General features: G+C 35.5%; 1 protein-coding gene and 1 long non-coding RNA gene across 2 annotated transcripts; both read left to right on the forward strand.

Moving 5' to 3' along the window:
* Positions 1–6,377: 6,377 nt before the first annotated feature.
* LOC147867628 (TPD1 protein homolog 1-like) lies at positions 6,378–8,997 on the forward strand. Its single transcript, XM_087315414.1, has 3 exons — positions 6,378–6,529; positions 7,067–7,246; positions 8,401–8,997. Exons 1-3 carry the CDS (start codon positions 6,457–6,459, stop codon positions 8,697–8,699), a joined length of 552 nt encoding a protein of 183 aa, XP_087171540.1. The 5' UTR covers positions 6,378–6,456; the 3' UTR covers positions 8,700–8,997.
* Positions 8,998–12,118: 3,121 nt separating this feature from the next.
* LOC147867629 (uncharacterized) lies at positions 12,119–14,066 on the forward strand. Its single transcript, XR_015532403.1, has 2 exons — positions 12,119–12,747; positions 13,365–14,066. It is a non-coding gene; the product is annotated as an uncharacterized LOC147867629 (long non-coding RNA).
* Positions 14,067–14,534: the final 468 nt, after the last annotated feature.

Here is a 14,534-nt window from a genome sequence, read left to right on the forward strand (position 1 = left end):
ACTCTATCTTAAATAATTAAGCACTCATAAATGACTTACATTATCTTAAATGGCTCGCTTTTATGGCAAGTGCTCTTGTTCGGTTTATCTTTTTGGATAGAGTATACAAAGAATATGTGTGGGAAGGTAGAAAGTTGAAAGGTACAATGCTTCATAGTATCAGATGAGAATGTTTGATTTAGGTAATAGTAATAATGTTGAAATGTCAGAATGAGAGGAAAGAAACATGGACTTGTCATGAATGACAATAGCCACGACTGGTTTCAAATTGCAATCCAATCCACATTTTATAAAGCAGAAGGTAGTTTAACCATATGTTGGGGAAGCGCCTTTTTTATGTATTATAATTAATAATTTTTTCTTTTCTCTTAATGAAGATTTCCTATATTTTCGTGTACATCTAAATTTGCTTTATGTGTTCAGTTAACTACTCCTGCATTTTACATTTCAAAAAATCTGAATTACATTAAAATGATATCATGTTTGGAGCTATTGCAAAGGATAATTGTGAAAATCCTATGTTTATCCTTCTGAAAATTTACAAAGTATGTCTATTTATGTGTGCAGACTTTCAATGGCTGAATGCCTAAATTTTCAAAGACTTAGTAAAGTATTGGCTGCTTTAGGACCTTGGGCTTTAATAGATGTGAAAGACTGGCCAAAGTTTTTTTAGTTTGAGGTTTTGAATCCCATTAAATTTCCCCAATTGTTGGTATTTGGTAAATCCATGAGGCTCCTTATTTATGGAGCTATCCATTAGGTAACTAAATGATGTTAAAATCTACAATATCAAAATATTATGTTACATATAAAATAAGTCAAATATCATTTTCATCTCTTTGTCTTTAGTGTACATGGTTATAGGGGTTGCCTTCACAATATTATTTACAAGCGAAATAAATGGACGATTGTTATTATCTCTTGGTCATGTAGCTACTTCTTACATCTCTTGGTCATACACCTACTTCTTACTATGGTAACAGTCAAACTTCAAGCATGTTATTTACTTCTATTGTGATCTAACATTATTATTATTATTATTATTATTATAAAAATAGAATTCTTGCATTTGCATACTATGTAGTTCTAGGTAACGTGTTATGCTATGTTTCAAAATATGAATAGCCAATAAGTGCCAAATTGATATGTTGAATCCAACGAAATGTCCTTTATGGCTTCCTAAAAGGCCTCAAACTTATTCGACTAGCTCAAATCAAAAGAGTGAAGTATTCGATAGAAGGTCTAGATAGAAAAGTACTGCTTTCTTGTGAAAGTACTCCTCTCCTTCAAAGTTGTTGGTCTTTGTGGGATTGAACCATCGAAAAGCTGGATACTCATAGAAGGCGAACAAGAAGTTTTCAAACTACCAGCCAGGGTGGACAACTACGTTGGACATTGTTTTCGTTTTTAGATGTGGTCTTCTACCTGGTAAAGGTGTTAGTGACAAGGCTGAGTTAGCAGTATCTTGATAAATGCCAAAGCTTATATTTGGTCTTGTTTTTTATAATATATATTTGTGGAGATGAAACAATATTATGTACTATTTGTATACTGCCTCCGGGCCTTTTATTAATACCAATGGAGCATATGTTTTATCGAGAGAAAAAAAGTAGTCTTTTGCAATAGGCTTGGTGATGCCTTCTAAGTGAACTTCCACTTTGCGAACAAGTAACTGTGTCAACCCTAGATCATAGTTAGGCTTTGTCAAAGGATTCAACTTGTACAATCTGTGAGAACCCTTTATCAAAGGAACCGTACTGTCACATATTAGCTAAGTTTTTGATAAATCCCATATCAAATTATTGGTAATAGAATTTCTTTCTTTTTGCCTATTATTGCATTTAGAAGTTATCCCAAATGGACAAGAATCCAATGTTTGGTCAAGTCAGATCTAAGATACAAATTCCAATATGGTGTGCATCATGCATGCATCTAATCTACGTGGGCTACAAGCGAACCGCTTGCATTCCACAAGCAAAATCAATCTGCAAATTCAAGAGCACACGAAAGTAGTTTCTAGGAAAGCTCAACTAAAAAGCACCCATTTTTTAAAGATAAGAAAGTACTTAATGTTTGAAAGTACTTAAAATACAAGGGCACATAAAAGTTTGTTGGTAGATTTGGCATGCTTAACTATAGAGGACAGTTTAAACATCATTTCTATTAATATGTCGTGATAAGTAGTGTTTTTTTTGTTTAAAAAAAATGTCATGACTCACGACCAACTTAGATTACGTGTCTTCCAAATGTCTACGCAAGTAATATTATTTCCTTTATTTTTAATTGATATGGTTACAAAAGCTCGAGTGTCATGACTATAACATGTCTTTCAAAACCATTTTGAATACTATGTATTCCTTTGATTGGTGTTGATGGTGACATGTAACTCTCCTTTTGGTTATGTGGTGGATGGTTATAACACAATGTAGTCTCTTCCATTGACTACAAATTGTAGCTTGTACATTTTGTTCCTATTTGAGATTTGAGATTTGAGATTTTGAAATTTGTTCTTATTGGATGTATATGAGCTCCAAGGCAACTTTAGTTTTTTATCTAATAATTGTAGCTTTTTTCCAAACAATATCCCAAGCTCCCCTTTCATTGCCTTCAAAATGAGTTTTGAAACTATTCCTTATCTACCCTCCTTCATGTAATAGTGTCGTAATCTAGGTTTGTTATTGAGTTAATTATTTAATCTTAGTTCCTTTCCTTTGTTGACATTAAACTATCCTTGTGTTGTTTTTACTTTGTTTAGTTTATATTGTAGCCTCCTTTTCAAATTATGGTAAATTCAATCTCTCAAATAATGAGCAACAACTATAACTAGTGACTTTTAGCATACATGAATGCATGCATTTACCTTGTTTGTGTCTAGAATGCCAATGCCTATTCTCTTTTTCTCGATAAAATGGGCAAAGAAACATGATAAAAGGAGCTTGGTCAAGCCAATTTACACTACATAACATGTTACCTATCACCCAGTACATCATAATGGAAGAGACTTGACTCCACGGAAAAAGTCTTTATTGTTTCTTTGTAGATTGAAAAATGTCCTTGGAATGTAGGGCAAAACCTTGGTAGACATAACAACTAATAGGGAAAAGTACCAAGATACCCCTGGAAGTTCGTCTATTTACCAGAATGCCCCTAAATAATAATCTATTAACTCCCTATGAGCAAGTGGGATGTATGTAAAAAGTGCATCACAATTTCTCCTATAAGTTTGGAAGTTGTGTTGGGTCTACTCTTATATCCTCTATTGGGCTTATACATAGATAAGATAGAAGCTTTCATTCTGATTGTAGCACAAAGTGAATAATTCTCTTCATTGTCTTTGGGAAAACTCTTAGTTATACTAATTCTTTAGACGGTTAGTGTGATTCATGCTCTTTCAAATATGTTAGGCATCAAGGTTCTCCACAATCATAATTGGGGCACGATGTTATTTGATCGTAGATTAGGCAAGTCATTTACGAATCCAAATGCAATCTCAAAAACCTCCATAAATGGTTGACAATGGGTCAACATTTCATTGGTAATTCAATACGTTCTATATGTGGTGTAGGTTTAGGGAGGTAATATACCCTCTTTTAGATGGAACAACATTGAGAAAATAAAAACGATATTTCTATATTGTGATATTTCTGTTTAGATGATTCTTCTTGAAACAAATGAGAGATCTGCATTGAGAAACCTATAGTGAAGTGATTGGATGCACCATCCAACCACATCTTCGCAACCCTATACCATTTAATGCAAGGAGGACAATCATTCTCTTCCATATTCATAGTCATGACCTCAAAATCAAGGCTGGAACTTGGCAAGAACTAGATAGGGTGCATTGTATTGGCACACTTTGTCCTAATTGAGAGATTGAAGTTGAGGAGCATCTCACATTTCTTTCTGAAGCATTCATGACTACCTGACAAACTTTCACACCATCAATTATTGCACCCATCAATTTCACACGACTTCCTTGAGTTGGACACACTAACCCGTATCTCTTAGGCATATATTATGTATACTCTACTTATACATAGATGTGAGTCATGACCTTAAAAAGTTGCATACATGACATCTATTGAAATGATATTCACTAATTTGTGCATCTGAAAACATTTCTGACTAACTACACGAATTTACTAGATGCCACTAATTGTATGACCTTCTATTTGGCATCGTCCAATTACATTGGAAGCAAGTAAAACTTTCAATAATTTGAGTTTCGAATGATTGTAGTTCTTGTGCATGAAGGGTTGGGGACATGGAGTGCATTGGTTTGATGCCTTGCTACATTAATTGGTGTATCATGCTTTTTAGCAATACCAATGTATTAAGATATGTTGTATCGATCTTTAAAAGTTAAAACCATCTTATGATTTGAACAAACAAGCCATAGTCACCTATATAGGCTGGAGCCCATCCCATGTGTGTTGTCTTTCTCCACAATTGCTTCCATGTGACTTTGCTCATATCCTCTTTGATCTGATGCATTGTGTTGGGACACTCGCAAGGAGACAATAAATTGGACATGTTTTGTTTCCAACAATGTCACGAATCTAATCATCACACGCTACTACTCTGCTCCACCATCTATCATCATCGATTTTGTTTCCCCTAGAATTTCAACACTCGCCAGTCTTTGTACGCACTCTTTTTTGAATCACAGTGTGCACTCTTAATGGAAACATTGAATAATAAATTTCGTGAACATCAATAGTCACTTAAGAACTCCATATCGAACATGTGAAAATGTTTCACTTTGGTCCTATACGTTTATTTGACATCTAAGGACAATAATAATCTCTCTCTCTAGGTACATTCCCATGGCACATAAATCCTTGGTTGGAAGACCCCACTATCATCTATGCTTTAATTCTTCTTGAATGGTACATTCTTAGCTTGATTCTTCCATGGAACAAATTATGGCTCTACTCCCTCCCTCCCTCCCTCCCTCCCTCCCTCTCTCTCCATGAAGGAAAATAGATGCTTGACATCTCCATGTGGTTCCAAAAAAGGGATGCACATCACCTCCTAAAAGTTCAAAGGACCCTACCAACACCGATGAGTTTTTCTTCAAATGACATGGTCCTAAAGAAACATGGACAATAAATGTAAAGGACAATGTTTTGCATGGCATTTGTGAGCTTCATGTTTGCAATTTGTGAAGATGGTTTATCTTTAGAACCAATAAAATTGTCGTAGGAGAACATATTAAAAAAGTGCATGCATTTAAGGGTCAAACCCGGGAAACTCATCTCCGTGTCGATTGAACTCCAGATTTCTATAATCCTTTGTTTTCTCAACTCTACTTGCCACGCTATTAATTTTTTTCATTCACTTAATTTTTTTTCTCAAAATTCTCAAATCATATCTTTATTCTAAAAGGTTCCAACGAGGTAAATATTGTCAATGAGTTGCAATTTACAAGGTATAAAATGTAATGCATAAAGAAGCTCGAGTCACATTCTCCAAATGTGAAAGAACTCCAATGAGCGAATTTTCGTTTCCACTTTCCAATGCATTTACGTATGCAATTCTGTTATGAGACAAGAGATACATAAATGTACTCACTCGAGCTCGTCTAACAATGCAAAACTCTTTGTCTCAGTCTCTCTCTACTAGTAACTACGAATAAATGAGATATTGGTAATGTTTAAGGTTTACCTAAGGTCCTCTAACAGAAGAAATCTATCCTTCTTTTTGAGGCGGATAACAAGAGGGATCCTTGGAATAAAAACAAGAAAGTTGCTACGATTCGAGGGGCTACGCGAATCGAGCGCCTGCGTTGCGACATTACTGTCGGCTTATTCTACGACATGATGTCTTTCGGAAGGGGTGGGTAAAAAGGTCGGTTTTTCGTGAACAGTGAGGGGGGCACGAAATGTTAAGAATGAATGAGTCTAAATACATATACATATAGGTAGAGAGAGAGAGAGAGAGAGAGAGAGAGAGAGAGAGAGAGAGAGAGAGAGAGAGAGAGAGAGAGAGAGAGAGAGAGAGAGAGATCAAATCCCTATCAAGCCAATGCAAGGTAATACCCTTGTGTGTTTCTTAGGATTGTTGTGTAAAAGACAAGACTCACCACCCAAAGGGGTAGAGCTAGCACTTTGTGCATAACACACACACACATGTTTGTGTTGATTCATAAAGAGAAAGGAAGAAGAAGATTTGTTGTACATTACAAAAAAGCAAATTTTACCTCCTTTTATTATATACATACAACAACACTACTACTACTACTCTGTTTTCCATTCTTCATCCTCTTCCTCTTCCTCTTCCACTTCCCCTGTCTCTCTCTCTCTCTCTCTCATATATATATATATATATGTATATGTATATGTATGTATTTACACATTTACATATTGTTTGTTAGTTTCATTTATTTATTTTGGCTTATGGAATGATGCAGAGTTACTCTCTCCTCTGCATTCTATTCCTTTGCTTCACACCATCATGTGCACCACTACTGCCTTGCCTTCTTTCCTCTTCCTCCTCTTCTTCATTCTCTTGGTTAAAGTTCATACAGGTAATTTCTGGTTTCCCCTCTCTCTCTCTCTCTCATTTGATTTCTAAATAGAACTGCCTTGTATTAATCCTACCTTCTTCTGTCTTTTTTCTTTTTTCCTTTATTGGTGTTGTCATGCGAGCTGTATAGTTTAGTTTCTATCTAAGTGACATTTTCTTTGCCCTTTTTTTTGCATACATACTTGTATGTATGTGTGTATGCGGGAATGTACTAACGTATGTATGTATGTACTACCTATATATTCACTTAGGTATGTGCATATAATAAAGATATGTATGTATATATGTGTGCATGCTCATGCATCTATATGAATGTTATGGATGCATTTCTTTATGTATATATGTATGTACATATATCTACGTGTATATGTATGCATACATGTGTTTATTGTTTTATGTAAATGACATTTATATGGTAAGTACGTATAATATATGTATGTATCTCTATCTATGTGTCGAATATTGCAGAGCTTAATAAGGAAGAAAGTAAATATATATATTTTTATGATTCTTTAAATGTGTGCTTTTATTTTTGAAGGCTGGAGCATCTTGAGGTGTGATATAGTGGTTCCTTCTGATACCACTAGAGTAGAGGAGGAGTATAATAATCATAATAATAATTTTAGCATCAGACAAGATACTAGAACCGATGTTTCATCTTCTTCTTGGAGGTGGAGGAGCTCTCGGCGAATGCTGTATGATTGGTGGAAGAAACCAAGTAAGATCCTCTTTCCCCTTTTCTTTCCATATATGTACTTCTCAAAGAATCATGAGAGCACTCATGGTATAAATAGTATGAGAACTATGCCGTCTAAATTGTTTGATAAAATGTGGATCGAGAGATTAAATGACAAGGAAAAGTGTCGTGTCTTGAGAGATAAGAAAAGCTAAGGTAAATGTTGAGAGAAATAAGATAAGAAGAAGAATGCCAAGAGAAAAAGCTAAAATGTCGGAAGAATCGAGGTAAGAAGAATGGCGAGAAAAAAAGCTAAGAAGAATGTCGAGAAACCTAATAAGAAGAATGCTTAAAGAAAACTAAGAGAATGTTGATGGAACCTAAAGCATGTTGAGGAAAACTAAGAAGAATATTTCTAGGAATACTAAGAAGAATGTCTTGAGGAAAACTAAGAAGCATATCAAGGTTCGAGAAAAACTAAAATGCTAAGCATTGTTGTTTATGAGCATATGATTGGAGTAAATGCTATATGAGCATATGATTTGGGGGTTGCACAATTATCCTTCAACAAGTTATATGATACTCACATAGAGTTGAGACCTTTTAATGTTTTAAGTTTTTAGGGTCAATGTTTGAGGTTTAGAGTCTAGGATTTTGGGAACGTGAAGAAAAATGATCTCTTTTCTTATTACATTTAGATTCTTTTGCATTTAAAAGATACTTAGGATGGGCAATTTAGCATTGATTCTTCATTTTGATGTTGAAACTTTGTATATATTAAATGCTTAATATGGGTTCCTCACTACCATGGACTGTTCTCTTTTTTTGTGAAACTGCGTGTGCGGTAATTTAGAGTTTTCTGCATTCAAAACCTTGCTTAGGATGGGCAATGCAGTATTGATTCTTCATCTAGACTTTGAAACTATGTTATATACTGAATGCTTAACATGGGCTGTTCCCTTATTTTGTGAAGTTGATCGTTCAGTAATTTGGATTATTGTGGATTTTTAAAACCTTAGGATGGGCAACGCAGGATTGATTCTTCTTCTAAATGTCAAAACCTATGGTATATAATAAACACTTAATATGAAGGTTACTGCAATAAAAGTTTGTGTTTTGAAAACTCAGAGTGACTAGAAAAAAGAGTTCATTTAATATAAATGTAAGTTGTAAGCTTGGGATTGGTGGGGATGCAGAGTGCACCGACAGAGACATAGGCATATCACAAAGCCGGGAAACAACGAGTGGGGTGCCTCAATTCATTGTGGAGATCTATACAACGTGCACGAACGATTGTGAACCGTCGGATGTGCATCTCAAGTGTGAATGGTTTGCATCAACAGCGGTTGTGAACCCCAGAATATTCCGTCGGGTCGCCTTCAATGATTGCCTGGTGAATGGGGGCCGTCCGATTCCTCGGGGTCAAATTCTTCGCTTTGCTTACGAGAATTCCTTCATGTATAGCCTCTCCTTCAAGTCAGCAAAGTTTTGTTAAAAGAAGAACGGTCTCTATTTATACTTGGATACAATTATATGTAGATGCCAAAAGTTTTGATCGATCATTTAACTTAGCGGGATGTTGTTGTTGAACTTTACCTAACCTAACCAAACCAAACTGGGTTAGATGAAATCCGTCATCCGAATGAGATGTGTTCAGTTCGCACGTTAATAAACCTGAATGGATACCATTATGTGCATTGACATATTGCTACTTTTCAAGTGTCTCCATGACTGTATTATTATATAGGCTCTCTGTAGCCATTATTACATAGTGGTGAACTACTTATATGGTATACCAAGTTTGTTAGTTTCCTTTTTTTTTTGTGTGTGTAGCACTCAGCCCTAACAATGAGAGAAGGGTTCTTTCTTTACTGTGGAATAATTAAATTAGTCTATATGTAGTCCATTCAAAAGTAGAAGCTGGGGTAAGAAGTTTACTGGGAAAAATCAAGAATTGGAGCAGAAAAGATTAATTCCCTATTTTTCGAGGTTACATTTAATGTTTGAAAATGGAGACAAACACAAATTAGTCGTTCTTTAATGTGAAATTGGGGCCCTATCTTTATGCTCACAACGCAGTTTTTTCTATCAGTCAAGTGATATATATTAGATGATTTGCATTGGTAATTGATAGCATTCCCTTATATTAAGTCTTGATGCACTCTGCATTGGTAATACATATTTAAATCTCTAAAGTTTGAACTTTAAAAGAGTAGCTGAAATCCTCATAACTACTTAAGACTTACCTTGTTTTCATCACATTTCTTATAATGTGTGATCTTAATCAAAGTCTACTATTTCTTCCACCGGCATAAGTATAATTCTCAAATGAATTTGTGTCTTGCAAAATTGTTGACTATTTGAAACAATTCCCTATACATAGTATCTTAGACACAAAATATTCACTATAACTAAATGCTCACTTATTTAAATCTTGAAATAATTTAGAAGAGACTTGATAACGATTAAAAGAGTTGCACTACAAAAAAATCCATTGAGTGGGTGATCATGATTTCTACCATTTTTTGTGTGCAAAGGATTCTACCTTGTTGGGCAAAACTGAATTGAGATTTTTATGTCAAAATGCTTGAGCACATAGTTCCTAGTTTCAAAATAAACTATTGCCCATGATCATTGATAATGTCATTGAGGAACCCATCATGCTTGAATACTTATTGCATAAGAATATCAATTATCTCATTATTATTGATAGCTTAGCATATTAAAGGAAACATCCCACCTTAGTGATTGATTCACCACTTACAACATGAAACCTTTGAAAATTTGGATGAAATCTAAAGAAAGATTTCCATGGATTGTTTGGAATCCACAATGGTTACCACAATCCAAACGAGCAATATCAAGTTATCTTAGACACCACAAGTGTGAATATTGTTTTCAATGACCTTACGAAACTTTTTGCATGTGATGCAATGGATAGAGCTCGCTCTATGAAGGTAGTCATGTGTTGGGTTGCCTCGGTCATTGTATTCTAGGTGGTGGCGAAGATGTCTCATTTTGGGTGAGGGAGGGTTACTAAGATAGTTATTTGTTGGTTAGGACAAGTCAATGCCATGGGTAACTTTCTTACCCACCACACAAATTTGCACAAAGGATTTCAATGTCATCCTTCTTTTGCTATGCAAAATAAGTATTGTCATTCTCCCATTTTGTGTACTCGTGATTCATGTAATGGGCCATTTGGGTAACCACCACATGAGATCAAGGGTTGAGCAGGTGCAAATTGTGGCAAACTTGTTTGTCTGTTGCTGCAAGAATGGTTGACTTAGTGTAGTCGTGCTTGATCTTCACCTTTCAATGTTGGAATGTGATCGTAGTTTATTGTCTATTAGGTTTGATGGGATCCATTGTCACTAGGATTGGCTCAACAACAATTAGTATGTTCTAGCATTGGGAAGACGAAGCACGATACAAAAGATATGGAAAGGGTAAAATGCAAGGATGGAAAAAGGTTTGAGACCATAGTACATAAAATTCTTATTCGTCTAGCATAACATTCGTTTTACTACGTCAGAAAACGAATGCGAATGTTATTCAAACATTCTTGTTTTTTTTTGTTTTTTTCCCTTTTTTTAGGTTTTTATTTACCTCATAATAAATAGTTCATCCAAACGTATGGTATTTACCATACTCGAATGCACGTATGGTACGCATGGTTCATACTATGGTTGAGACCAATCAAGCATGTGGATCTACAATGTAGAGCCATAATAGACACTTGTCCCAAGTTGTGAGGTGGAGTTATGAACATGTCTACTTGCTAATGATGTTGATGGTAGAGCCACCATTGCGACCACCTTTGAGACATCATCATGGCTGTGGATTTTGAAGTTAATGACCAACAATTGTTCAGATGTCCAAAATGGCTGAGCCATAAATAAGGTTTATGATGGTCATGAAAGGCATGTCATTAAATTGTGGTGTAAGAGTTGTTGAAGATGGATGGACAACTCATATTCCACAAGGGTTTATTGTTGGTGGGTCTCCTTAATTGGTCATATCAAGAGATGGTCTATTTGGGTCCATTGTTAAGCCCACAAATTTATTGCATTCCGCCATAGAGTGCACCAATTATTGCTATTGTCCAAGATCACAATTAGTTTGATATTGTTGATGTTCACATCATGGACTCATTCTTGCCCATGCTAAAAAATACACGTTCTTTGGAGCTCTTGGAACAACTACATTCATAGTGGGTGAGCTCTCAAAGAAAAGTTTTTTACTTTTTCATCTTGTTTCTAAGGTAAGTTTGGAATCAATGGAATTAGCCACATAGCCTTTTTGTGGAATGTATTCTCAATGATAATCAAACAAAGGCTTTGATTTTTGGCCAAACACACAACGTATCACATTGTCGTTATTGCTCTTACGATGTCTACAATCCAGTTGCCCCAATCAGATGTTTGGCCCTTCTCTGAAGTACATCCAATCAAGGGTCATTCTCTTCCAACACACTCAACATATTTTGTCCACCTCGTCGATGGCAAATGTTAACTTCTTATACTTTTTTATATAATTATTTCATCGGGGCTCATTGTGTTATAGTGATTCGTGCTTGCGTGAGCCTGGATTTCAATTTCTATGAAGGGCAAAAAAAATAAAATTGAGCTTGGGCATATATAATCTCTTGGCTGTGATTGATGGAAGCCACGAAAGGGCGCATGCTTATGTGGCAAAGGATACTGTGGCCATAACAGCCAAGGGATTGCTTTGGGCAATTTGTCAGACCAAGCATGGGTACAGGCCACGATAGGAACCCATATTGAAGTGGCACGAAATCGCAACATAGCTCTCGTGTCGGTGTGTGTTTGTTAGCCAGCGGTCACGTGCTCACCATGGAAACTTATGAAGAAACTACTAGGGCCACAACTTAGATGTGAGAGCACACACAAAGCCTAAAGCCCTAAGCCCTAAACCCTAACAATTAAGGAGAAGCATAAATTTGGGAGAACAGAGTACTCTGTTTCACCTCATTAGTTTAAGTCAGGAGGCAGACAGAGAGAGAGAGAGAGAGAGAGGTAAAGAGAGAGTAATTCTCTCTCCCCTCTGTTTTTCTTTTTTGCCAATGATGATGTCCTCACACACAGAGGCGGACATGTTAAAGAGATGCCATGCCATTGGCCATGGATGAAATTGTTCCTCTGCTTTCTGTCTCTTCACAGAGACAGATATTGTATATATATATATATATATATATATATATATAGAAGAGGGCCCTCCTTAGATAGCTGTGCTAGAACGGGGGTAATGACGATGAAACAGATAAGAAGCTGTGACTGATTGGACCTTTCTTTTGGGGATTAGATCTTATAAAGAAGTTAGAAACCCAACCATCGATGGTGATGTTTAAGCATTGTGCCTGGAGCTTTCTTTTGGCTCCTCGCTTTTGCTTCAATGATGCCCATGGTTTTGCCTTTCTTTCTCTCTTTAATTTATTCCCCCATTAAATCTCCAAACAGGAAGATTATATATACAAAAAAGGCGAATCTGAGCCCTCAAACTTGTGCAGGTTATCTTTTCAGGTTTGATGTCTTCTGCATTTCGCTTGAAAATGCAGAGAAAGCAATTGAAATTTTTGAGTCTTTTGCCATGATATAAATAATAAAATGTAGTGTGAACAGATGCATTCGTTTTTTCTATTGCTTCTCATGATACTAGAAATCATCAGATCTGGAGTGTAAAAGTGTTTCTTTAGAATTTTGCAATACGTTGAATCATCTCTTATGTATCTAAAGGCCGTTGTGTCATGGTTTAGAAATGCATTGAAGAGAAATGCTCTTAGGTGCAATTCTAATTGTTTTCACAACCCTAGAAATGCTTTGGAAACCGTCCTTGGTGTCTCATAGTATGCAAATCACATTTGTTTCAACCTTCGAATTATGTATACATAATAACAGTTGTGAGAGAGCTACTGCTTGGTATGGAATGTGTTGCTATTTTTATTTTGCTTTTTATTTAGTTAAGCTCAAAAGTCGTCACAAGATTGTTAGCTTTTTGTTGTATATTTATTGCACCAGAAACTACTATTGTTCTGGTGGATTTTGTTGATTTGGATTAGGAAACAAAATAACTATTGCTAATCAACAAATGTTTCCCATTGATGGGTACCGCCTACCATCATGTGTGAGCTATTGTGAAGGAGATGCAAGGAGCTTTGTTGGGGTAAAAGGTTTCCAATTATCTTTTGAATTGTCATTGTCGTAATCTAATATGATTCCAAATGGATTTCATGTTGGAACTGAACGGATATACAGGAATTTATGACATGAGCCAAAGAAGGGATTGCTTGCAAAGACAGAGAATTCTGCATTTGATTTGATTTAATTACTCGGCAATTGTTTTTTATTCTCCTCTTTTAAGTCATTGATCATGCAATACATCAATGGGTTCATATGACCATGATATGAATCATGGTTCATATCCTTATGGTTTTGAATCAATCAATAAATGGGTTCATACCTCAGGCTCATATCCTCATTATTTCAATCAATCCACAGCTATTATGAAGAGGATGCAAGGAGCTTTGTTGAGTGAAAAGGTTTCCAAATTGCTTCAAAATTTCATCATTCTTGGCAAATTTGTGTGAGTCCATATTCTCATATTCTCATAATCTCAATCAATCCATAGTTATTGTGAAGAGGATGCAATGATGTTCGATGGGAGAAATTGCTTCAAAATTCATCATTATAGCAATTTTGTATGGGTCCAAAGGAATATCATAATGGAATTCAACCATGTACAAGAATTTATGTCATGGGCAAACGAAGAAATTACTTTCAAGAACAAACAAATCAATGTACTTGATTCTAATTAATTGCTTGGCGATTAACTGTCTTGATTCGTTTTTTTAAAGTAATTTCTCATGCAATCAATCAATCAATGGGTTCATCGTTATAGTCTTGAAGCAATCAAACAATGGGTTCATATGAATAATCCATTTGTTCATGTCCTCATCTCAACCTATCAAATGTTTCTATTCTCTTCATCTCAAACAATCTATGGATTGTAGATTTTAAATCTATTTAGATTGGTAGGCTTGAGTTTTGATTCTAATGATCAGGGACGTAAACCAAGCTGTTTGGTTATCTCTATGTTTTACATCAATAGGGTAACTAAAATTTATGTTCTGAATCCAGCATAACTTGAAGCTGATCGAGGACCGAATCAGTAAAATTAATTATTTGGTTTGAATGAATTATGTAATGGGTTTGTTTATGTGTATCGTATATGCAAAGCACAAAGCTTTTGTTGATCTGCACTCTCATTATGATAATACATGTAGCTGGGCGTTGTTAATTCTTTGGGCATG

This window comes from Azolla caroliniana, unplaced genomic scaffold, assembly GCF_043228905.1.
Source record: "Azolla caroliniana isolate FFs.n. ecotype wild unplaced genomic scaffold, voAzoCaro1.0.p SCAF_2, whole genome shotgun sequence".
Lineage (NCBI taxonomy): Eukaryota > Viridiplantae > Streptophyta > Polypodiopsida > Salviniales > Salviniaceae > Azolla > Azolla caroliniana.